Genomic DNA, 26,749 nt, shown 5'->3' on the forward strand with positions numbered 1-26,749 from the left:
TTGAAATGCTCTTAAGCTATCAATGCTGTCTGACTTCATCCACTCACGGTCTCTTTTTTTTTTTTTTTAGATTTTATTTATCTATTTGACAGAGAGAGATCGATCACAAGTAGGCAGAGAGGCAGGCAGAGAGGGAAGGGGGAAGCAGGCTCCCCGCTGAGCAGAGAGCCCTATGCGGGGCTCGATCCCAGGACCCTGAGATCATGACCCAAGCCGAAGGCAGAAGCTCAACCCACTGAGCCACCCAGGCGCCCCCACTCACGGTTTCTTGACAAAGCTGGAGGAGGGGTGTGCCTTTGTCTCTCTCGCCGGGAACAGCTTTCCTGCCTTTCATAGCCCCTGTGCACCGAGCTATAGCCAGAGGAGCAAAGGCAGTTGTATCCGGGCAGCCTGCCCAAAAGCTGCCATTACACAGGGAGTAGGTACTGAATAACTATACAGTGAGCAAGCGAAAAGAAGAAAAGGCGATCTTTCACTAATACAAAGTAAGTAATTCTGTGGCCCAGAGGATGCATGATGTTCAGCAAATGAAAGCAGGTGGCAAAGTAGCTCCCTCGTGTGTACATCACAGCTAATGTCCATCAGTGGTCAGCAAACAAGTATACTGTGCCAGCATCAATAACCCTCTTCTTAGCTTTGTGCTGTGTTTATTTAACTAATGGCTGCCTTACTAGTAACGCATCATGATGGTGTTTACTGAGCTTGGCAAAGTTAGAAATTATGATTTTGTTTACTCGTGTGTTTCCAGCTGGGGTGCTGAGCTGTTGTTCAGGCTGCTGATGACTATCCTTCCACTCTCAGAGCCCCTAAAGTAGGCAGTTCCATAAACAAACCATCAGCTCGAGAACCAAAGTGTCAACACGGACACAATCTGGTTATTTGCTACTTGGCAGTAGTCAGTGTTCAAAGCCTCAAATAATGACTCATTTTGAAAACTCCCTTATGCTTAGATAATAAAGTGGATAGAAGTAAGGTTACAGTGTAATCAGTTTAGTTGGTACTACTTAGTCTTCTATGAGAAGATGAAGCATTTGCATCAAATTAAATATTCGATTTGGGATGATTTGTCTCTTGATCTACACTTGGGCATACCAAACGGAAAGGAAAACCAGAGAGAAAGCCTAGGGGAGGGCCGTGGTTCTAGAATGTTCTCCTCACCTGAATGAACTAAATTTAGCTCCTTGTGCAGCAAATACTTAGAGAGAAACCACTCTATATTAGGTCCCGGGGATGTTACAGTGAGCTAAACCCCACAGTGGCATGAACCCAGTTTCTAAGAACCTTGCCATTCTGTGAGGGAAGAGAGACCCTGACTCAAAGATTGCCAACATGGTGAGAACTAGAAAAGGAGAAACAGGGTTGAGTTTAGGGAAGGTTCTCTGAGGGTGTGATGCTTTGAGTGAATGATGGAGTTTCAAAAGTCGGGAGAGAGGAGGCAGGGGAGGGAGCCTTTGAATGTCATGATTCTTTCAGTTAAGCCACAGAATCCCACTGTGAGGTAGACATTATGTTCCAGTTTATAAGTGAGCCAGCTTGGCTTCCAGAGAAGGCATGTGCAAAGGCCCCAAGGCAAAACCTTTGAATAGTGCCTCTTGGAGCTACAAAGTCAAAGTCAATGCAAGTGGAGTATGGGGAGCTACGAGAGTGTGGGGGATACAGAAGGACTTGGGGGGAAAGTGATATGAGGGTCTCATAAGCCACTGGAAGGACTTTGTCCTCAAAGCAACAGGAGGATCCTTAGGGATTTTAGGGTGTAGAGATACTAAGCACAAGCAGGTCCTAATGAGCTATGCTTTTCAGAAAGTCCTCCTAGACATATGTGGACAGTAGAAGTGTATGTGGGAGGCCTGGCGGTGATCCAGGGAAGATGCGGGTTGAAGCAGGGGTGGGGGCAGGGGGAAGCAAGGTGCAGATGGGTAGAAAAGATCAGATTCAGCAGATACAGCAGGTGGAGTGTACAGGTTCCGGAGTGACTGGATGGAAAGAGAGGCGGGTAGTGGCTTATTCAGGAGGGCCCTTTTTGGGTCTGTGACAATTAACCCATGACAGTCGTACTAGTTAGACCTTCCTGAGTGCTTGCCATGTCATTTTGCAGATGGGAACATTGAGGCTGACTAGGGAAGTACCTATCAATAAATGACTTAACTGGGACTTGAATCCAAGTCTGACTCTTTCTACTTCAACTTTACAGATTTAATGTTCTGTCCCATTAGATTGTTTTCTCATCTGGTCAACTGAAACCATAGCTTTTTTCTCCTCCACTCAATTCAGCTATATGTGGAACCCCCATATTCTCCTAATTCTTTTGTTATCAGTTATCAGATTTGGGCCATGCTGTGTTTACGTGAAAGCCCTTTCAAATGTAGCAGGAGCCAAAGAAGCCAGTTTCGTGGAATCTGGTTTGTCTGGCAGTATTATATGTCGCCTGACCCTCATAAAAATGCAGCTTTTTGTTTGTTTTAATGAGCACAGGTGGCCCTTAGACCTGCTTGCCTCCTAGAGGAAGGAATTGTGTAGGAGTGACCTTTGAGGGGAATCCCAGCAGGGGGCTATTTGAAAGGCTGGGAGGTGAGCCATCCTGTACCCTCAGCCCTCATCCTGGCACTTCAGAGAAGAAGGAGGCTCTGGAAACAGGCTTGTGGCTCTGGTGACTCATCCACACCTTTTTTGGACAGAGAAAAATCCTCTGCTGCTTGCCGAGAAAGTAAGGCAGTCAAGTATTTCTTTAACAATCTATTGAGGACCTGCTGTGTGCCAGACGTGCATCGTGATCTCTGTTCTCGTGACACTCTTGCTGTAGTGGCAATTAAAAATGTAAATCACTAGAGACTGTGGTAGGTGTCAGAGGAAATAAACAGGATCGTGCATGAGAGGATTGTGATAAACTTGTGCTCAACTTCCTCGCCTGGTAAAAACGAGAACCGTGGTAGAACTTGCCTGTCAAGGCTGTTTTCAGGATTAACTCAGGTGTTAGATTAATGTTTTGTGTTGAGAACCATGCCTGGCATATCAGCTGAACGTTTTGTCAGTGTTATTAACAGTTAATATCCTTGTTATATAATAAGTGGGGGAGACTCTGTCCAATTAAGGCAGTCGGGGAGGACCTCCTGGAGGAGATGACTTTCAAGCTGAGACCTGAGAGACGGGAAGGATCAGGGCATGTGAATAACTGGGGAGACGAAGACCGGAGGCTGAGAGGAAGCACCCGATCCCTCAATCTCTCCCCGAGACAGAAAGGAGATCAGCAGTCCATGGAGCTGAGAATGGCAAGTGAATCGAGTTCAGGGCCACAGGGTGGACAAGGCTCCGACCTGGCAAAGAATTTGGATTTTACTCTTCAGGTAGGGCCGGGGAATGGCGTGCACTGCATTAAAATTCTCAGCCTTGCAGCCATGTGGGGCACGAAGTGTGAGGGTGAAAGCTGCCAGACTCAGTGGGGAGCAGGGGGTGCTGGTGGGGTGGTGGGAGGCAGAGGGTGAAGACCAAGTAGGGAGCAGTGTATTCAGAGCCGCCAGAACAAATTACCACAAGCTGACTGTCTTAGAACAACTGAAATTGATCCTCTCACAGTCCTGGCAGCTGAGAGTCTGAGATCAAGGCTTTGGCCAAGCAGGGCTCTTCCCGAAAGCTCTAAGAATCCTACCTTGTACCTTACAGCTGCCTCAGCGTCCAGGGCCGGTCCGTGCCTCGCTGCGACCTCTGCCTCCTTCTTCGCGGGTGTTCTCCCTGGGTGTCCCCGTGGCTCTGAGTCTCTTCTTCTAAGTACACGAGGACTGCTCTAATCCCGTGCGACCCCCCTCTCGACTTACTTTCTTAATTACACAGGCAAGGGACGCCTGGGTGGCTCAGTGGGTTAAGCATCTGCCTTTGGCTCCGGTCATGATCCCAGCGTCCTGGGATCGAGTCCCACTTCGGGCTCCTTGCTCAGGAGGGAGCCTGCTTCTCCCTCTGCCTCTGCCTGCCTCTCTGTCTGCCTGTGCTCGCTCTCTCTCCCTCTCTCTCTCTCTCTGATAAATAAATAAAATCTTAAAAAAAAATTACGCAGGCAAAAATGCTTTTTCCAAATAAGATCACATCCGCAGGTCGGACTTCAACGTCAGTTTGTGGGTGTGTGGCAAGGGGCTGTTGGAGGAACACAGTTCAATCCACAGCGGGTGTCCGAGTCTGGCCACGCCTTTGGAGGGCTGCGCTGGCTGGAGAGAACCCCCATGTCCCACCTCCTAGGGCGAGAGCGGCCACCAGCCTTGTGCATGCTTTCTCCCTATCAGGCGGGGCTCACTGGCTCTGTGGCTCTTCCTGGCTGCTTCTTCCAGGCAGGCGGTAGGTGGTGCAAGGAGGGGCAGTGCTGCTAAAGAATGATCCTCCTTTCTCATCTGTCTCCACAAAACCACTTCCAGCTGTAGGGTCCTGCTTCAGGGCACCAGGAACTCAGGACTCTTTTTCAGTGTGTCCCCAGCAACTTTGACCAGGCTATGGATATAGGTGGCTTTTCTTAGATGTGTAGGAGTGAGGAGACCTGGGGTTCATCCCCGGTCCTTCTTGTAGGGTGTGACCTTGAGCAAATCATTGAACCTCTTGACTTTAGGCTCCTTCCTCTGTAAAAGGAGGATCCTGGTGTGGTCCAGGGGCTCTCAACCTTGAGGATGCATCAGAAATCACTTGGAGGACTTGTGAAAACACAGGTGGCTGGACTCCACCTCAGAGCATCTGAGTCTGTAGGTCTAGGATGGGGTCTGAGAATTTGCATTTCTAGAAAGTTCCTAAACTTGGTTGTCACGGTGGGTCTGGGAACCACACCTTGAAAATTATCAGCCTAGACAATCTATGAGACTTCTGCCAGTGATGAGTGAGAAGGGATAGGTTTAGGATACGTCACGGGGATAGATCCAATAAGGCTGGAAGAGTTGTAGCAGGTGGAGAGAGAGAGGTATCAAGAATGAGCTTTGAATTTTGTCTTGAGAAACTGGGTGGAAGGTATGCCTTTAATTGAGATGGCAAACCTTCCCTTTGAGATTGATGTTACCACATTCATATTACAGACGAAAAAAAAAAAAAAAAAACCAGGGGACTCAGAAAAACTAAGTCACCTTGCCCAAAATTATCCACCTAAGGAGAGGAAGAAGCCAGTTCAAGCCTGTGACTCCAAAGACCCTAATTTACACACTGCTCAGTACTGCCCCCTGCCTGTGGAGCTCTCATCCTCAGGCAGCCAGTAGATGGAAATCATGGAAAATGGGTTGGGGGGCGGAGAAGAGGACTTCTTGGCAGTGAAGGCTGGTGGGTGGGCTTGTCACTGAGAGAGAAGAGCAGCTTGAAAGAGTAACATTTTTCTAGGGAATCACATTAAATAATCAGAGTGGCTTATACCTGTGTCAGGCTGAACCGAGATTGACAGCTAATAAAAGCCCAGTAATTACAGGAAAACATCAGATTGAAAAGTGCAGAGATTCTTGAAACACCTGAAGCCATTTAATATATCTTATGTTTGCTCCAGACCAACAAGCAGCTCCCAGAGCAAGACTGGTCTCATTACTGAGCTAATGGACATTATGCTCTGAGGTACCTTTCCCTCTGCCAAATAAATCAGAATTTTAAAAAGTGAAGCCTGAGATTGCCATGCTGCAAATGTTTGCAAGGACATCACTGAGCATTTTAGGTGTCAAGTTTAATTTGACTTGGCCTGGTCTATTCTCTTAAGAAAGGCTCAGGAGACATCAGCTGGGTCACAGGGAGAATTCCTTCTGCTCCTGCTCTCTGGGCTGTGACAGAAATCAGACCTTGATTCCCTGAGCGTGCCTCCTCAAGCAAGGGTTGCTCCTGTCGCCTGAGCCCAAAGGAGTAAGTTGTGATGCAAGTTGTCATGCCCCGCTGTTCTCTGATGGAGGGGGGAGTAGGTGGAAGGAGAGAGACTCACTCACACCTTCTAAAATACGCTAAAACCTTCCTGGGCCCCTACTAAGTTGCAGACGCTGCCCTAGGTACCGGGATGATGACAAATGCTTACATATTAGCCAAGAGCAAAAGTGAGGGCAAAAATAAAATAGTAAGCTCCGTGTTTGTTTCCGTCCGTGCGGTGCACACTCCCCCCGGAGAGCCAGGCTGCCCGTCTCCCATGGGCCCCTCTCCTGCACACATTGGGGCCCTGACGAGGCTGCAACTCTGAGCACCAGTGGCCTCCATGCATTGTAGATTTTCCTGGGCATTTTTTTACTTCACAACAGCTCTAATGACCTTGGCATCAAGCTCTTACTGGGGATTAATAACTGGCTGGGCTTAATGGCCCTCACCATGTCCTGGGCCATTTTCCTAGCCAGCCATTAATTCCAAGCAGTGCCCTCAGCTCTGGCCATTATGGCTCCCTGGACGGGGAGGCTGTCCTGAGGCAAAGGGCCACAGCCGCCTTCTCTGCAGACAAAGGCTTTCACATTATACGCCCTGCCTTCTTCTCCCCATGGTATCTAGCACACAGGGCTGGGGTCTTTAGGCAAACACCTGGTTAGGGCACCACATTGTGTCTTCTCTTTATGTCTCAAGAGGGTGGCTTTCTCAGAGAACAGACAAGGCAGGCCGTTGGGTCTCATTCACTCGTTTACCAATCTACCCATCTATTATTCAGTGTTAATTGAGTGCCTCTTATGGGGTCAGGAAGCAAGAGAGATGATCAATATTAGATACATATTAGAGTAATCTAATATGGGCGTCACTGTGTCTTACCAAAGGATGGGATACCTCACTAAATGGGGCTTTAAGGAAAATGTCCCAGAATCAAGGGACTGAGCACTGTGAGGAAGAAGTCAGAGAGGAGGCCCGGCTAGCCAGTGAGTTCCCCAGGAGCTGCCTGCTCTCCTGCCTTCTCCATGGAACTTTAGCTCCCAGATGCGCTAACGGAGCTGCAAGTTCACTTTCCCGTCCTCTGCTCGGCGATTCATGAACCCAGCATCTGAGTGCTTAATGGAGGAACATGTGAATACGGCATCAGGAATCCTAACTCACCAAGGCATGTGTATCTCCACCCTTATCATTAAGACACCAAGGATTATAATCATCCTGGGATGTGGAGGAGCGTGGCTCTCTCGGAGGACCCATAACGCATCCTGAGAAACAGGGTCATGGAATTTGTATAATTTCTAGTCATCCTGCCTCCCCAGACATCATCTGTCCTTCTGAAGGCAGAAAACAGACTTCATTTCCTCCTTTGGAAGTGATTCAGCCTTTGGTACACGCTCTTCTCAGCTGCGGGAAATGTAACATTCTGTTTAGAACCGCTATTGTCATTTTATTGGCACCACTTACCAGAAGACACTTAAGGCATAATTCAGACTTCACTCTTTTGCTCATTGTTTGGTATCTGCACAAGGCAAAGAGTGGGTGTTGTCGCCGGAGGTAATCAATCCCTCGGAGCCCAGGCAGATGGGCAGGAATCACGAGGGAGGGATTTCTGGACTGGGCGGACCCAGCGTATGTGGGTGGTCGCCAGTGACCACAGAGGATCAGTAGGGCACATTCAGGAAACTTTGCCTTCCCTGGAAGGGTCTTCTGCTCACCTCACATGCACAGAAGCGGGAGACAGAAGGCACTGGAATTTCCATAGGTGACACGGGGTTCACCTGTCAACCAGCCTATGCTCTGAGAATCACAGCAGAATAATTAATTATGGGGGAGAGAGATGCAAAGACTTCTCTTCAGAATGTTTTCCCCAGTAAAAATAAGCACAATGTCTTGTAATTATCAGTCATGCTAGAAAATTCAAGATGATAATTCAGGGTGAGTTTGATGAGAAAAAGTAGGTTCCAATGGCCTGAGGGTCCAAAGAAATGAAATCCTACGAAGTGACCTTATTAAACAAATGTATTGAGTTACACGGTACCTCACCGGTGTACTGAGTGCTCAGTAAGTGTCTTTTAAATGAATGAACAAATGAATGTCATGCGGCCACAAGTTGATCTCCTCTTTGTTTTACAAGTTAGAACGCTAAGGACCTGACATAAAGTTCAGACCTGGGTCTCCTGACCCTAATCATCACAGAGGAACATGGTATTTGCAGATACCCCTGTCAATCTTGTAGGACATTTTTTAGTGGGTTTCCCCACGAGTAGAGGTTTCCTAGGATGCAGGCTTTCCAATACGTCCCAAACAACCCCTAACAAATTGGGTGGGTTGGTCACCCTGAGTGCCTGAGTCTGCCCTGCAGATCCTCTTGCTCCGCCATTGACCCTCCACCAGCCCTCACCGCCAAGCTCCCACCTCCACTTCCCTCCCGGCCAACCGGGCTCAGGCTCTGCCCCTTCGGTTCAACCGAGAGTCTTGTGGCCAGCACCACCAAATCCAGAGAACACTTGCCAAGTCTGGTTTCCCTTATCCTCTCATGTCTTGTGACCCCATCGACCAGCACCTCTTCAAAGTTACCTCATCTGTTGGTTCCCTTTGCTCTGTCCTTTCCTGGTCCGCCACCCCTCCAGCTCCTCCAGACCAGCTCCAGTGTTCCCTCACCTTTGGTCTCATGGGCCCTTGTGCCTAATCGATCCTAGCACTTACTCCCCGGTCCTGTAATTGCTTCTCTGGGGGCACGCTCACTTAGATTGGGTGCCCTCCTGAGAGGAAGGTCAGGAACTTTTTTATCTATATCACCCAGTTCAGTGCCTGAGACATGATAGGAACTCCATGGTTGAACAGATCATTTGACTTTCCCTCTTCATCCTTTCTGTGTGGGGTGTTCAGGCAAAATCAGAAAAAAGAAAACTAAGTATTTCCCCCCGTCCTTTGGCCCATGAAATTGCTCCTCACCCCTAGCAGTTTGTTCAGGGGATTCAGACGGGCTTCTGGCTCCGGGTTCCAGGAAGAGAGGAATGGGGACCAGCTTCTACACATCTGTAATGCAGCTATTCCTCAAAGGAAGATCTTTTTTTTTAAAAGATATTATTTATTTGTCAGAGAGAAGGAGAGTGCACACACACAGGCAAGTGGAGGGGCAGACAGAGGGAAAAGCGGGCTCCTCAAGGAGCAGGGAGCCCCACCCTGGGATCATGACCTGAACCGAAGGCAAACGCTTCACTGACTGAGCCACCCAGGCAACCCAGGAAGATTTGGTCTTGAGTACCTTCTACTCTCCTTCACTTAAGGCTCTAGATGGATGGGGTCTACTGTTAACGGGGCTCCAAGGATTGGACGTATTGGATACAAGAGCTTTGTCACTTTACCGCATTCAGCCGGCCCCGTGCCCTAAAAGAGATAACACTACTGGTTGAGAAACAGCGTCACTGAGCTTTGGGGGTTGAGAGAGGAAGGAAAGAAGGCAACGACTTAAGAAGACATCTCATGGCACATGTTCGATTTATTCTACTGCACCGTGGTGCCGTGATGGTTAATCCCATGGGCTCTGCAGTCTGCTTTCCTGGGTTTGAATCTCAGCTCTACCACTTCCTAACTGTATGGCCTTGAGCAAGCTCCTTACTTTCCCTATTCCTCAAAATTCTCATTAGTAAAATAGGGGTGATAATATAATACCCTTCTTATGGGATTATTTGAGGAATTGATGCAATTACATAAAAAGCTCAGAACAGTGTCCGGCCCATAGAGACATCTCATCCCTTTTAGCAAAAGTGGTCTCTCTCTCCATTGTCTGCCCCACCCCCAACCCCCGCCTTGCTGTGTTCTAAACAGCCCCCTTGACTAAGACTTTCACACAGACCTCATCCTCTCACACTTTATTGCATGTTTTGACTGACCCACTGTCCCTCACTAAAGTGTAAACTTCGAGGGGCTTCTGTTTTTGCATTCCATCTGCATTCTCACTGCCCATCATAGCGCTTGTCACCTGAGAGTAATTGGGTGTCAAATGAATGATGAGAATTTGCAACGGTAGAATCTCCACTTCATAAGCTTCTACGTCAATTATCAACCTGAAGTGATCAGCACTGACTTAGTGAGTGTCTGCAATCACTCCACTCCGACAGGTAATCCCAAGAACGGTCTCATTACCCAACGATCACCACGCCAGCTCCTATGTAAGGACTGGGTTCACCCCCCCCCACCCCCTGCAACTGCTATTTTTCAACTACTGGCAATTTCAAATGGCCTGGTCTAATACTGTGTGCATTTTCATTCAACCAAGATAGAATGGGGCATTTGTTATCCTCATTTGAAGATGAGAAACCCGAGATTCTCACAGGTCAGTGGCTTGCCAAGGTCCCACAGTTAATAGGTAGTGGAGACAAGGCTGGATCGGTCGTATAACCCCCCAGAGCTGGTGCCCTTGGCGACCATGCAGTGTGGGAAGGTGGCTGTCCTCAGGTGCCCTTGCCTGGTTCTTTTTTTTCCCCAAAGATTTTATTTATTTATTTGACAGACAGAGACCACAAGTAGGCAGAGAGGCAGACAGAGAGAGGAGGAAGCAGGCTCTCTGCTGAGCAGAGAGCCCGATGTGGGGCTCCATCCCAGGACCCTGGGATCAGGACCCAAGCCGAAGGCAGAGGCTTTAACTCACTGAGCCACCCAGGCACCCCCCCTTGCCTGGTTCTGAAGGCAGAACTTGTGGCTCAGGAAACTCCCAGAGTAAATAGAAGGACTAAGCGGGATCTGACTTCCCAAAACCAGGCAGGAAGCCAGTGTGTCCTGTTCAGTGCTCACAGGGAAGAAGGGCAGAGGCTCTGGGGCACGTGTAACAATGCAGCTCTCCTTCAGACCATTCTTGATTGTCATTTTCTTGTGCACTTGCCGGCCTTGGCCTCAGGCCCTAATTACATTATCTGCAAACAGCAACTAAGAGATATTTCTCATTAAACATGAACAGGAGAATGTTTAATGTGTGGGAACGTAGGCATTCAGAAAGCAAATCATTGGTTCAAGGCGCTGAAATGAACCTTGTCATTGGAGTTGTCCCTGGTGGGCTTCCACAGGGCACGTGTTCACCGGCTGAGGTCGGTGCTCTGAGCATGAGGATTTTTTTTTTTTTTTTTGCTTTGTTCTGTTTTTACATTTTTGAAGATGGACCAAGTCAGTCTTGCGCCCTGTCCTTTTAAAACAGAGAAACTATCCTAGTTGTCCTTTCAAAATTATGGCATCTGAGGGATTACCACATGGATGTCTTCCCCCTCCCCCTGCCTTGTGATTCTTAGGCGATGTTTATTCAGGATAAACATATTTGTACAGCAGCCAAGAATATTGATACGCACTTAACTTTCAATAAGGTGACTTAAGAACTTCCAAGCTCATGTCAGAGCAAATGCTAGTGTAGTCTCTACTTCATTTTGGGGGTAGCTTTGGATTCAGGGAGACCTGGGTTTGAAGGCGTGACTTCAGTACTTGCTAGTTATGCGTCCTTGGGCGGATTTCTTTCCATCGCCCCTCTGTAAAATGGCAGTGACAGTGACCTTGCAGGGTTGATATGGGGATCTGGTTATTTAATATCAGTAAAGCCCAGAGCCCAGGGTTTGACAGGTCAGTGCAAGCCCTCTTGCGGTCTTGTCATCTGCTTTGGGAGAGAATGAAAGGAAGGGCTGATGAGGCCCCAGCAGCAGGGATAGATGGTGGCATGGGAGGGGTAGAGGGGGACCCGGCAGTCTTTAGCAGCAGCGAAATGACCCGCTGATGCCAAGTGAGGGTGGCCTGCTGATGGAGAACTTCCCCCCTCTGTCTTCTAGCCCCTGAAAATGCACTGCGGGGACTGTGCCTTGGTGACCAGCTCGGGGCACCTGCTGCGCAGCCGGCAAGGCCCCCAGATAGACCAGACGGAGTGTGTCATCCGCATGAATGACGCCCCGACGCGCGGCTACGGGCGCGACGTGGGCAGCCGCACCAGCCTGCGGGTCATCGCGCATTCCAGCATCCAGAGGATCCTCCGCAACCGCCACGACCTGCTCAACGTGAGCCAGGGCACCGTGTTCATCTTCTGGGGCCCCAGCAGCTACATGCGGAGGGACGGCAAGGGCCAGGTCTACAACAACCTGCAGCTCCTGAGCCAGGTGCTGCCGCGGCTGAAGGCCTTCATGATCACGCGCCACAAGATGCTGCAGTTCGACGAGCTCTTCAAGCGGGAGACCGGCAAAGACAGGTAGAGGGCGGGGCGGGGCCGCCGGGGAGGAAGGGCGAGGACGCGTCCGCCCCCTGGCCGCACTGCTGGCCGAGTCACCCAAAACAAAACTTTGGCTGAGGCTTTTTGTGGGGGGCCCGCTGCTCATGCCATTGGTAGAGCTCGCCTCCAGGGGGCCCTGGTCGCCCAGCTGCTCCAACCGAACTCATAAAGACCAAGTTAGCGAAGCACTGAGACTCTGCATGAATAATTCAAGGCCAAGTCCTTATTTGGGAGGAGCAGGCTACACAGTTGCTCGCTTACCCAGGTAGTAAGTGCAAGATAATAGTTTTATTGCATTTCCTTTTACTTGTGTGAATACCGACCTCAGGGAGGGTATGGGTTTATTCGCTTTCGAAGCAAACATGCATTCAGTGCATCGATTTTTTAAAATATTTTATTTATTTATTTATTTATTTGACAGCCAGAGATCACAAGTCGGTAGAGAGGCAGGCAGAGAGGGAGGGGAAGCAGGCTCCCTGCTTAGCAGAGAGCTGGATGTAGGGCTCGATCCCCTGAGATCATGACCTGAGCTGAAACCAAGAGTCAGTCTCTCAATCCACTGAGCCACCCAGGTGCTCCTATTCACTTTTTAAAATTTTTATTTATTTAAGTCATCTCTGCATTCCGTGTGGGGCACAAATACACAATCCCAAGACCAAAAATCACACGGTTTTCCAACTTAGCTGGCCAGGTGTCCTTGAATTAACACATTTTTAAAAATAAAATGAAATGAAAACCATACACACGCACATATGTGTATAAGCTCAGTCGTGATGTGAAATGTTATTTCATGTTATAGGTCAAAATATTTTGAAAAGCACTGATCTAGGGGGATGAGGGAATGAGGAAGAGGCTTTCTCCAAAAGATATAGTTAAGCTGAGACTTGGGCCAGTAAGTATTTATCCAGGTAAAGAAGAAGCTGGGAAGGGGAGGGAAACCTCCCTGTGAGTCCAGGGCTCGGAGGTGAGAGAACACACAAGGGGCTGGAGAAAAGTCCTCTAAGGCTCCAATCCTGAGGGCTACTGGCGGGGGTGGGGGTGGAGTGGCCCTTGAGGAGGCCAAGATGAAGGGCCACCAGCTGACCCAATCTCGGTGAAAAAGAAAGGACAGCTAGGTATCACAAGGCGTGGTGCAGTGTTGTCTAAATACACAGCTCGAGGCTGGAATTCTGACTCCATCTTTGACTAGTTACGTGACCCTGGACAAGTTATCTAACCTTGCAGTGACCTCAGATGAGAAAAGGGCATAGCAACTAGGCTCATAGGACTGGTCTGATGATTAAATTTGTTTCCTTAATTCTAAAACATGTAATTTTATAATTAATATATATTTAATGATATAATTTACCTCCTTCCCTTACAAAAACTGTTGCTGGGTTGATTTCTTAAAACTAAAAAGACATGATAAACGAAATGAAGAACATAAAGTATGAAATCCATGGTTAGGCTAGGTTGGGGAACTTACTATCAGAGAGCAGGGTCTTAGAGAAAGACCAAAGCTTGCCCCAACTTCTTTGTGTGGAAGACCATTCTTTTTAAATTCTGGAAACCTTGGGACCATTTAAGAGCAGGTCCAGGCCAGGGTAAGCATGGCACGTGATGGACAAAAGAAGGGAGATCTGGCTGCTGGCCCTGTGGCCTCCTTCCCTACAGGCCCAGTGACCTCTGTGGTTAGCCCAGCCAGCAGATCACATAGGGGATCCTGGTCATCACGAAATCCAATTTTACTGCCCTGTAAAAACCACAAATCAGAGGGACTGTCACACATATGAATGAGTTATTTAACTAGCAGAGCATTTTATAAGGGAAGAAGAATGAAAGGTGTTATTTACAGTTTCATTTTTGCTGGTTGGAAAATTCGAAATAAGTAGTAACACTCCTCAATAGAAAACACTTCCCCTCTTTGTAGTTTAATGGTTTTTGTTAATTTAAGAATTCCTGAAACGTGGCTGCAGTCTAAGCTATTTAAGGTTGCCCTGCATCTTCTTAAGGGATTATTTTAAGTTGGTAACTTGGAGACCAATCACTCCACCCTTTGGTCACTTAGATCTTCAGGAAACACGCTCACATGGAGACATATCTTTTTCACTAAGCTAATTAAATTCTGACCAGTGAAAACTTTGTTCTGTGGGTCGGTCTCTCTGGTGAACCCAGCTGGTAGAAGGAACCAAGTCTTTGTGTACTGGCTACTGAGCCTCTCACGGGCAGACATCCATCTACAAGGTTCCATACAGTTCCTTTTCAGGGGAATCACACTTATGGATGTGTAGGGTGCCAACGACATTGTCGCTTCTGGAATCTCTGTGCCTCTTACCTTTAGGAATCTGACTTAAAGAGGCTAATATTGTATTGACTCAGTATTCTCATGTGCCCATATTCCTTACGTGGATACTCCAAGCTAAGAGAACCAAGGTAGAAATAGCCCCTCAGAACAAATGTGTTTCTGAACATTAAAACACAAAACATGCAGGGGGTCCAAGAATATTTCTTCTCTGTATGGTTTCCTTGAAACCCAGCCAAACAGGAAGATGTATGATAGGTACCCAAAATGTGGAATGTCTAATTTTGTACATCTCATGATCAGGATATTCATTCAGGCTGTTATTGGGGGGGGGGGGACAGAATAATTCAGTAGATTTTGATGTATAGAAGTTTCACTCTACTTAAAAGTGGAGGGGGAAATATGGCCCAGGAAGAATCTGCAATTAAGAAGTATGACAAATGACGGAGATGGCCAAGTGGTATTCTTGGATATTAGAAAGTAACTGTACTTGAAAATAACTTTCTAATTGAATAAGGGTATATTAGGAAAATATGATTCAGAACCAATATTATAGTAATTAGATAAAGGAAGCATAAATGAAATAACTGCAGGAAGAATATTTCCATAGAGATTATAAATGAGATTCTGGTGGAGCAGAAAGGCCTTTAATTGTAATTTAGTGTGCACTATAGAATTATCAGCTCCGTGTGTTACTTCATCATATAAAAGAATATCTGATCATTTTCCCTAATAAGCACATGACAGCTCTTCATATTCCTTCATTATAGCTGATTAAGTGTAAAAACAGTAGATATTCCTTTGCTGGAAAAAGAGTTCAGATCTTTTCAGAACGACAGCAGAAGGCAGTTGCAGCCGGATAGCACGTGATCCCAGAAGGCTACTCTTTCCGGGGTCTGGGGAATTCTAAGTGACACTTGAAAGAACTCTTCACGGGGGCTTCTTTTGTCCTTCACTACGCATTCTCCCCCATTGCTACCCACGAAACCTCTTTCTGTAGAGCCACACTCTCTAGTATTTCTGGCCATGCCTGGCAGTCTCTACTCTATCTCACAAAAGAAAGCCAAGAGAACGGGGAGTTTCTGCCACAAAAGAAAGCCAAGAGAAAGGTAGTTTCTTGGCGCTGCCGACAACCCTGAAAGCACAGGGACACAGTCTCCTCCTGGGCCTCTCAGCTTCTGGGTTATTCACTGACCCAGTGTGAGTCTAGAACACTTGGCCGTTGCACCACACAGCCCGGCGGGTGAAGACAGATTCTAACTTGAGGCAAGAGACCTTCCCCTTTCCCTTCCTCAGTCAGCTAGCTCTGCTCTGCCTCACCTTCTTCAGTCCCATAGTGGTTGGTTGGTTGGTTGGTTGGTTGGTTGGTTTTTTAAGAGAGAGGGGTGGGAAGGGAGAGGGACAGAGAGAGAATTCCAAGTGTCTCACAGCCAACACAGAGCGTGTCGCAGGGCTCGATCTCACGGCCCTAAGATCACAACCTTGAGCTAAAATCAAGAGTCAGATGGTCAACTGACTGAGCCACCAGGTTCCCTAAGTCCCAGAGTTCTTATGAATATACAGCCCTGGGGAGAAAGAAGAGGATCGTTATTAGCTCTGTAGGCTGGAGGCTCCAGAATTTCATCCTTACTGCCCTGATGATTGATGGTGGATCCCACACCAGAGCCAGCAGCGGAGTTGGAAGGATAGCCATTTCTTCAGGGATGCTAAAACAAAACAACACACACACTGAAAGTAATGGCTGAATTATCTGCTTCGTTTGCTCCAATCTGGCAACCAAGAGAGCAGGAAGGGGTCTCGATGTATCCGCACACCATACTAGACTCTTTTTATGGTGTTCTCTCACTTAGTCCCTGGAGTAGCTCAGGAAGCCAAGGCCTGCGTTACAGATGGGCAGTCCAGGCTTATGAACGATGAGCGATAACCCACCTCAGGTCATTCTGCTGGCCTGTGGTATAACAGCCAACGTACAAACCCATGATGTTCTCCTCCTTAGGAGCTTTGAAAATGTACTTCCTGGAGCACCTGGATGGCTCAGTCAGAGCCTTTGGCATCTTAAGTGTCTGCCTTTGGCTCAGGTCATGATCCCAGGATCCTGGGATCGAGCCCCACTTCAGGCTCCCTGCTCAGCGAGAAGCCTGCTTCTCCTTCTCCCACTTCCCCTGCTTGTGTTCCCCTCTCTCACTGTCTCTCTTTCTCTGTCAAATAAATAAATAAAATCTTTACAAAAATAAAAAATAAATTTAAAAAAATGTACTCCCTGGGCTAGTACTGGGTCAAGGGACAATGTTATGGAAAGCTAAAATGAGTAAAGGGATTAAGAACTACAAAGTGGAAACCACAAACTCAGTCATGACTGCATCACCCATTCCTGTCAGGTATTTGACAAGGTAAAAGACTCCTTATTATGCTGCTTTGCTTTTATGGTTTTTTTGTGGGATTGGGGGGGCCCATATGTGAAATGGAAATAATGCAAAATGATTCGCAAAAAGTCTTCTTCCTTTTCAAAGAGGGGTGCTACACTGTGCAAACAGAAAAGCTTTTCAGCAACTCTGGTATTCACATCACATATGGTGCTATGGCCGGGCAAAGTCAGACAGTCTGACCTTGGGAATAAGGTGTTTGAAACCGGCTAATGAGGCATACCATAAGCACCGGGAAAAAAAAGCAAAAGCTGCAACCCCCTAAGAATTGAAATTAATATCCACAGCAGCAAAGCAATGGTAGATCGAGTCATTCTCAGAGGGTCAAATTAGACCTTGATGTTACGTCTCCACGATTATCCTTAGGCGTGGCACATGCCTGGAGCTCAGCACAGGTGTTTGAATGGGCAAATGAATGAATTTAGGAACACACACATTCACTCTTTAAATTTTGTCAATTCTGTTTCTAATAAAAAAAAAAGTTTTGGGGCACCTGGGTGGCTCAGTGAGTTAGAGCCTCTGCCTTCGGCTCAGGTCATGATCCCAAGGTCCTGGGATCAAGCCCCACATCTGGCTCTCTGCTTGGTGGGTAACCTGCTTCCTCCTCTCTCTGCCTGCCTCTCTGCCTACTTGTGATCTCTGTTAAATAAATAAAATCTTTAAAAAAAAAAAGTTTTAGAGGGCTCTGGATGTTCTGAGGTAAAATAAAGCAAATGCTCAATTAAGCATAAGCATTCCTGTGGTCCTTTTCCTCTAGTAATTAGCCCTTTCCCAAATGAATGCACTCTTCCTAAAAGAAAAGACATTCAATCAAGATGTCAATGTTAATTCGTCTAACTGAAGGCAAGCTTTTACCCCAAGATTGTTTGATCGATCAATAGATATCAGTCAATACATAGTCACATCTGTGTATTTATACATATTTAATAACCTCTTCATTATTCAGCCTGCTTGGGGAACAAGGAATATTTCTAATTAGTCAAGTATTCTAGTTAATAAAGAGTTGACACGTGGGGACTGTCACCTTAAAGAGCACTGACACGTGGGGACTGTCACCTTAAAGAGCTTGGGTTGTGGTCCTACACACTTACACCCTGAAACACTCTCATCATCTCTGATGATGTAGAAGTTGCTTGAGCACCCTTTCCTGTCATAACCCACCATGGCGGAAAATGGTTGTCATTTATCACTTACTGTGAAATACGATGCTATTGGTGAGCGATTTCAACCTGGTAAAGTTACAGCTGTTTACCGACTGGATAGAGAGAGAGAGTCAGCCTTGCTCCCCAAAGGATTTAAGATGGTCGTGGTTGTAATGATGACTTCAGCAGCTTGTGGACTTCTCTGTTGTTCCTTCCAGGAAGATCTCCAACACTTGGCTCAGCACCGGCTGGTTCACGATGACGATCGCGCTGGAGCTCTGTGACAGGATCAATGTGTACGGCATGGTGCCCCCAGACTTCTGCAGGTAGGATTTATTCTGCAAGTGTGATTCTTCAGCAGTGTCGTGCAGGGCTTACAAAGGTCTGATTCCCAGTATCAGCCATGAAACCTGTCTAACTGTCTTCTCGAAGCAATTAATTAACACATCCCAAGTTCTGGTTCTAGAAACAACAAACAGCATTTAATTATGTGATATAAAATATTGAAAGTTTTTGTTTGCACTGCTGGAGAACTAATCCGTCTTGTGGGCTCCATGTATCTTCTGAATATTTATCAACCACAAGTAATGCAATAATTGGCATAATATTAATGATGAGCAAGCATTAAGGAATATTAGTTTTATTCTCATTTGAAAGGAATGCAGTAATTTTTAATGAATTAAAGAGGGCAATTTCTTTGACGGTAAGGCCTGTTTGCTAAAATTAAAATATTGCTCTGGGCCTCTTTTCCTCCCCACGTCAGTAGCCTTGGTTTGTACTTCTAAGGCCAAAAGCACAGACATAATGATTTTGATGTGCCACTTTAAAGGGAACAGACGCACATCTCCCCTGCTACCCCTCCCCCCATACGAGCCTGGCCAGCACTGGGTGCATACGCACAGCCGCACCGGGAAAACCTCAGGGCCTGGTTTGCGGAAACTGGTTTGAAAACCCACCTGTGATTGAGCGCAGCGATGCCCGTCTGTTCAGAAAGTGCCCTACTTTTCGGGAGTGCCTGATGACCTGCTCATGGCCTCCATCCTGATCTTCAAATGGCAAAACCTGGGGTGGGGAGCATTTTGAACTTGCTCATTAAAATATATGCCTGCTCATACCTGCGTGTGTTTGAAACCTAACGACTTCTTGAAGGCCGCGGGCCTTTTACACGGAATCTGAAGTTGGGAGGTTGGACGCAAGGACAGAGGACTTAATCATGCTCATTTACCACTTTACCACTTTTCTCCCACTCTCTTTAACCCAGAGACCCGACACAGCGGCCGTACCAGTTTGTCTGAGAGGAGAAAGCTGGGCAGGAGAGGCCTTTGATAGTTGCCTAGACTCCCTGGTCCCCAGGAGGGTTGTGATGTGGTGAGGAAGGCTGTGGGGTCAGCTCCAGTGGGCTCTGCCGGGCCACTTCCTAACTGAGTGTGACCTTGAGCTAGTTGTTCAGTCTCTCAGGAGCTCGGCTTCCTCCTCGTTAGAAGTGGACTTGGTGATCCTGGAGACTCAGCCATGAGGTCGTCAGTGGATGAAATAAGTTAGTAGATGTAAAGTGCTCGGATCTGCGCCTCGTACATGGCAAGAGTTAGCTTGGACCCCCACCCAGTCCCTCGTCACTTAACTCACTGGACTTGCTTCCCTAGTTAGCAACCCACATGCAGAAAGAAGGTAGGATAGTGTAAAAAAAAAAAAAAAAAAACCAGCCAACTGCCTCCTCAAGCCAACAGGCTAACAAAGGCAGTGGGAGCAGGTGCTTATGGGCACACAAAGGGCCGTCACAGTTGATAGCTATACGGCAGGTGTAATTATGTAACATTGCCTTCAGGATGCCAGAGAGAAAGAGCATGAATAAATTGAAATGTTAATGACTTCTAGTGTTCAAGGAAAGATTCCATTTATTATGGAAAACAAATGAAAGGCAAGTCAACCTGTCATTCCTCTTACTCCGGGTTAGTTCATCACGACTGTCCATAGAAGGGAAGCAGCTTTCAGGATGACCCTAAGAAGGCTGTCAAGAGACTGTTGGTGCACCTTATGCTGTCACCGGCTCAGGCGTTCTTTTCCCCAGCCCCCATCCCGAAGGTTCGACGGTTCCTCTCACAACACGCTTTCTCCAAGAGCTCTTTGGAAGGACCCTGTACTCTGTGTCCTGGCAGAGCAAGTGGAGAAGAATGCCGGGTGTCGGGCAGCAGACACAGTGAGGCTGGAGGGAGGGTCCTGTTCAGTCGTAATTCCCACTCAGGGAGGCCGAGAAGGGAAGAACCAGAAGCGGCACCTGCTGCCTCCCAACTTCCTGTAACCTTTGTCTCCGCGACAGGTTAGCTGAACCACCCAGTTAGCAACCCCATGACCTTGAGTCTTGCTTCCCTCATGTACAGGATGGTAATAAGAAAACAGCCAAAAAAGCCAGCAGGTCATGGTGAGGATTGCATGAGATCATGGATTGTAGAATGTCTGACTCCGTTTCCTGCACACAGCTCGTGCTCAGGAAAGACGATTAGTGTTAGGAATAGTACTAATACGTTAATAAGATATTGTATGATATGTAAAATAATTATTAATTTTTCCTAAGTACTTGAGAGTTGCCCCAAAAGTTTCTAAGAATTTTGGCAGGTTCAAAGACGAGGACACAGCTGTTGCCTTCTAGAAACTCACCGTAAGCCTTATCCACACGAAGACGTAATGAACACAGCACAGCCATTTGGAGTCAAAGGACTCTCGCAGACAGTATCGATCACTGGAGAATGAAAAAGCAACTTGGAATTCAGTCCTGCTGCTCATCTAGCCTTTCCCCCTTTTGTTTTTATTTTGGAGGAAGTTGAGAACTCTAAGGGTCAAGCAGGGTTCGTGTGTCCACTTAAGGAGGTAAGCTCTCACCAGGACCCAGGAATGTTTCTGGGAGATAGCAGAGCTCAGGCTGTTTGAGCCTACCAGAACACAAATTCTCCAAGGGCCCTGAACTTCTTCCAAAAGAAGAAGAGAAAATAACCACTTCCGCTGCTCAGAAGCTATGTGACTTGGAGAAAGTTAACTTGACTTTACTGACCTTAGTGATCTTGGACAAGTTACATACTCACTATCTCACGGACTGACTATCTCTGTAGTATAGTGACGTAGCTTCCGTATCCCTAAGATGGTGACGACAACAGTACTTACTGTGAGGGTTTCCATGATAGTCTCATAAGACACTAGATGAGGAAGGCTTGGCGTATATTAAGTGTGGTGTATATTAGACATGCACATATGTATCAGGTGAAGGGACGTGCTAATATGCAAGTGTGGGTACCCATTCCCACATTTTAAGGAGATGTCCAGCAAGCGGTATCAAATGATGCCCAGGGGGTGAGGAGAGCCTGGATGCCAGAAAGGGAAGGACCTGTGTGGCCTCTTGTATGCCACTTTTCTGTCCCACGGGGACTGGGCTGCACGTGGCCTCCAGCTCCCACAGGCCATCACATGGGGCGGCTGGAGTGAACCCGCCCATTCTGTGGCTTCCCAGTGTCTCGCTAGACTGGAGAGTTAGGCACAGGGGGCCAGACTTCAGCAAGCAAAAAGGGAGCCAACTGCTGATTTGGGGTAAAGCAACTTTTTCTGACTTTAAGACGCAACTAGTATCCTCAAAAGGAGTTATTTGCTAAATTAACCACAGAGACTTCATTCCCTCAACCAACTCATGTTGGGTACTGAGGACGTAATTAGGGATGAATAAGACAGTCTCTGCCTTCAGTCCCCTTAGGGTCACTTGGACACAATTCGGTCAAAAGAGCCAGAAAGCTCACGAGGCACCTGTGGGAGAAAATCCACACTGTCTGCCTATGAGTCGCATCTGACCCGCAGCTTTCCTCAAACATCTGCCTCTGACTTTCTGCCAGACTCAGAGGGGTCCTTGTATTCCTCTGACCCTACTGGGTGGAACAGGGGCAAGAGAGAAGGAAGACTGGGCCCGCCCATCCCCGCTCCGCCAAGAGCAGACCCACTTCTCTCTGTGTTCCATCCGGGCTCTTCTCTGACAGGAGTCGCCCGGCAGATGAGAGCTCTGACAGCCTCGGTGTGAGCTACAGTCCTGCGGCTCTCCGGTCACATGCCTTTCAGCAGAATCTAATCACTGCCTTCTTATTGCTGGGGAAGCAGAGGCACAGAGAGACCGAACCCTGGGCTACTTCTGTGGTCGTCTCTGTCAGCCTAAGGTGGCAGTGACCCAAAGGGAACGTCAGCCGCCCCATGCATGGCATGAGGGAGGGCACAGAAGATGAGAGGGAGTAGGGGACTAAATTATTCCCCGGGGGAGCAAACAGCTGAGCAATCCCTGAGGGACCGGTTCCCAGGATAAAGGTGGACAGGCTCACCCCTGCAAGCCGAGAGCCTCCCGTTTCCATCCAGCTCTCCCAGAGCTCTAGCCTCCCTACCTCTCCACCCAAAGGCCCTGAGTTGCTTCCAGGAGTCATTCTTTGGCAAGACAACTTCTCGTAGCCCCTAAACTACTAAGCACGTGGACTCCTCATAGTCCCACATTCATATTTAAAACCACAGATGGGAGCAGCGGACCTATAAACGGACAGACGCATTCGTCAAAACGGGCCAAATCTAACAGAATGAAGGTCGTCTGACGAGCTCGTAACCCTTCCCTCTGTCGCTTGGTGCCGAGGTAGCTCCTGACTGCTCTCCCCAAGTCTGCTCTCTCTCCTTCCTCTCCAGACACCACTGTGCTGCTGGACAGACTACATCTGACTCAGTTCAACCCCTCAGTAGTTCCCCAAAGCTTTTATTTTATTTTATTAAAGATGATTAAGGATTTTATCCAGAGAAATACAGAACATAGGTAGGCAGAGTAGCAGGCAGAGGGAGAAGCAGGCTCTCCGCTGAGGGGGGAGCCCAGTGCCGGGCTCAAACCCACAACCCTGGGATCATGAGCTGAGCCAATGGCAGACGCTTAATGGACCGAGCCACCCAGGCGCCTTCCCCAAAGCTTTTAGAACAGAATTCCCACCCCCTTGCTTAGCACACAGCCTCCAGAACCTGGCTTCTGCATCTGCTCTAGTCTCCCCTCATCTTCCCACACAGACTTCTTTTTGCCGTAGGGAAAACTTAGAAAGGAGCTCCCCCTGCAGACATCTGGCCTTTGGCCCTCAGCTTGGAATTTGCAGCCCCTTCTTCTTCATCTGGCCTATCACTGCTTGTTCTTTAAAATAATATTAATGGCTATTTTTCTGCACACACCACACGCTGGTCCTGTGCTTAGTATGAATACATGTGCCATTTCATGGAAGCCTTGTGATAATGCCACGAGATAAGCAGTACTCTCATCATTTCACATGTCAAGCTTGAAGACCTAAAACAGCCATCCGGGGTCATGGGGCAGGGAAGTGACAGAGCTAGGGTCTCCAGGTCCTCCCTCCACGGTCTCACATGCAGCAGGCCCTCCTCCTGCAAGCTTTTCCTCACTCCTGTCAGACCCTGCCTGTGCCCCCACTGGGCCCTCTGCCAAACCTGCCCTCACCCCCCACCCCGGCCGCCCCAGTTTGTTGGGATCCTTTATTTGCCTGTATTCTCGTCAAAAGGAGGGGTCAGTGCTCTGTCCAGACTTGCGTCTTCAGGACTTGTTTTTGTGTCTGGCACATAGTATGTACTCAGTATTGATTGACTCAGTGAATAAAGAAAACCTTCGTTACCTTGGCAGTGTGTAAGAAACTGATTCTATAGTTATCCCAAGCCCAGAAGTGCCCAGTGAATGAAAAATATAATTAGCAAATGACCAATTCAAATCTGAAGGGTCCTAGGACATCAGTGGTGGCCACCTGTTTCGTCGTTCTCAGCTGGAGTGAGCGCTGGTCTTCACAGAGGGGCTCAGCCGTCAGGCAATTAGTCTCCATCCTGTCCCTAGCCCTGGGCTCCAGGCTCATCGGTATTCTGAAAGCTGGGGAAAATTAATGCCACGTTGCACCAGAGACAGTCTCAAAATATATTCTTGTGTGGACAGTAGACCCTTAAGTCATGCCATCTCATATAGAAAGCCAAATCCATTCTCTCCAGATGGTCTATAAATTGCAATGAAAAAAAATCTGTTATCATTGCCTTCCAAACTAAGTTACGGTGAGTATTTTTAATCTCATTTTCCACTGTAAATTATTTGCGATAATAATGGGCCAAGCGTTTAAATTCTACCTAATAATCTTATTTCTGGTCATACTTAACACATTACCAAGTTTACAACTCTCTGTCACCCGTCGTTTCTTGAGTATTAATTAGCAGAGTAATGACTCAGAGTGATCACTGTCATGGAACTAAATTAATATCTCATCCATAATGTGAAGGACATCTCAAAGGTATCGTGAATATCAGAGAGTTGATTCTACTAGAATTATTAGCTAGCGAACATTAATAAAGCTGCCAGTGTAACAAGAAAAGTTCTAGTTGGCGACAGTCCACTGTGTAGAATCAGAGGCTTACAGAGACAGCTAGGGAATGGTAATGCACCCAGGAGGTTCACATTTTATGAAGTAGACTTCAAATATAGTGGTGTGTTTTTTCCCAGACAGTTCTCTTTGCCATGATTTCCTTCTTCTGTCTTTGCCCTGATTTGACCCACTCTTGGCAGCCCCGGGGTATTTCCATCACCTTCCTCCCTGTGGGTACCATCGATCTATGAAGAGATGTTGTAACACCACCAGAGGTGCCAGAGTCATAGATGGTGAGTGGGAGTCCAGATGACTCACTCCGGCTCCCTGCCCCAGAAAGGGTGGACAGGGGCAGGCTCTTGTTGCTCTGTCTGCCCCAGAGTCACCAGAATTATTCCACTGGCTTCCAAGGGGTATAGACGTTTTCCTTCTGAAAGAGGCTGTAAAAGAGTAAAGGGGACTCAGCAGGTCCCACCAGGCTGAAGCAGATGTGTGGGAAGGCCTGCTCTAGGAGCATCCCTTGAGGATGCTACTAGTATCCCTAGTGGCCCGCAATTCAAGCTAATTTCAGAACACTCTAGACACTTGACAGCTGTCCATTCAGCTCTATTCTACTAGCATTTCCTGACTACCTACTGGATGCCAGGTACCATGCCAGCATAGAAGGGTGTTTAGAGAGTCTGAGAGCTCTAGGGAGAGGCAAAACCACCATTCCCTTCCTGGCACCTCTGTAGCCTTGTGGATACTTCAGCCCCAACTAACGGATCAGGGTCAACCCAGATCACACCTAGAACTGGAAGGATTCTCGCAGGCTTGTTGACATCAGGACGCTTCTGCCGGTTGTACAGCTGAACTGCCAGAGATTCACAAATGGAACGTGACTGACTCCCGTCACCATTAATATTCACGAGGATGACATTCAGGGAGCATAAGGGCTCTGCTGCTCACGCTGACGAGCTGCAGAGTGTCCACCAAGCCCGGGGTGCCTCTGTCCGCAGGTGCTCGGGAGAACGCAGCGAGGACAGAATTGTTCCAAACCAGGTTCCAACAGGGGCCATTGGTACAGAAACCCACCTGGTAGAGCAGGTTTTCCGAGATACAGAGCCTCGCTCTTAGGAGTTCAACTTTGGTCCACATCTGAGCCCTGAAACTTCTTCAGTTCTTCTGTCATCCCTGACATCTTTTTGTCATCTCTAAAATAGGGGTCAGAAAGGTACCTCTGGCATGGGGGCGTTGGGAGGATTCAGTCGTGTCAAATGCCCAGCGCTCTGTTTGGTGCTGTAAAAGTAACTAAAGTCCGGCACCCGGGATGATCCATGAGTGAGGCTGTGTACTTACAGCCAGGCCCTGGACCCCTCCTGCCCGCCAGCTCCTCAGCCCTCAGATGGAGCAATGACACTGACCTTAGGCTCCCTCCCTTGCCTGATGGGGACGTGGAAGGGATCACGGAAGTGAAGCACCATAGCTTAAGGAAGAACTTCACTAAATCAGCCGTCCTCAACCTAGCTGTGTATTTAGACTCTCAAGGCGCTTTTCAACATTAACAAAGTTTTGCGCTTACCAAAAGTTGCATAAGTAGCACAGAGAGTTCCTGTATACCCTTCACCTCCCTTCCCCTAATGTTAACATTTTGCATCATTACAGTCCAATTATCAAAACTAAGAAATTAACACCAGTGCAAAACTCTTACCTAAACAACAGACTTTATCCAGATTTCACCAGTTTTCCGGCAGAGGTCTCTGATCTCCTCCAGGACCTACTCCAGGATCCCTTCGCATTTACATATCTTGGCTCTCGGTCTCCTCCTCTCCGGGGCCATCCTTCAGCCTCTCTTCTCTTTCACGACACTGAAGAAATCTGGTCATTGTCACAGGAGGTTGCTCGCTTTGGATTCGCGTGATGTTTTCGCATGATCGGGTTGAGGCTGTGCATTCCTGGGGAGGGTACCACAGGAGCAGGAAGCCCTTCCCAGCATCCCACATGTCAACAGACACGTGATGTCAGATGTCTTAGTGTGGCAGTGTTAACCTTAATTGCCTCGCTAAGGTGGTGTTTGCTGGGTTTACTCACCTCGAAGTTATTATTTTTCCCTTTGTCATTATAAATATCTTGGGGGAGATCCTTCATCTAAATAACCTATTTCTCTTCATCATTTTTCCCCACTAATGTTTCATTCATCAGCGCACCTTGCTTGCAACAGCTGCCAGGCTGTTTTAGTGGTGATTTCTCTATTCCCTCATTCTCTCTAGATTTATTGGAATTCTTCTATATGGAAATGCCGTTTCTTCTTCCCTGTTTATTTATAGATTCAGCTATTTACTGAAGTCATCATGGACTCGTGGGTATTTCTTTCATTTTATGGGGTTTATAATCCAGTACTACCATTATTTATTCTGATACTCGAACTTCACGTACTTTTAAAATAGCTGTGCCCGGGA

General features: G+C 47.7%; 1 protein-coding gene across 1 annotated transcript in view; it reads left to right on the forward strand.

Moving 5' to 3' along the window:
- The window catches only part of ST6GALNAC5 (ST6 N-acetylgalactosaminide alpha-2,6-sialyltransferase 5), a 164,517-nt gene that overhangs the window by 134,085 nt on the left and 3,683 nt on the right, over positions 1-26,749 (forward strand). Inside the window, exons 3-4 of the mRNA XM_044238489.1 lie at positions 11,640-12,049; positions 18,135-18,242. Of these exons, the coding sequence (XP_044094424.1) occupies positions 11,640-12,049; positions 18,135-18,242 (518 nt within the window). The remainder of the gene's footprint in view (positions 1-11,639; positions 12,050-18,134; positions 18,243-26,749) is intronic.

This window comes from Neovison vison, chromosome 2, assembly GCF_020171115.1.
Source record: "Neovison vison isolate M4711 chromosome 2, ASM_NN_V1, whole genome shotgun sequence".
NCBI classification, from domain to species: Eukaryota; Metazoa; Chordata; class Mammalia; order Carnivora; family Mustelidae; genus Neogale; species Neogale vison.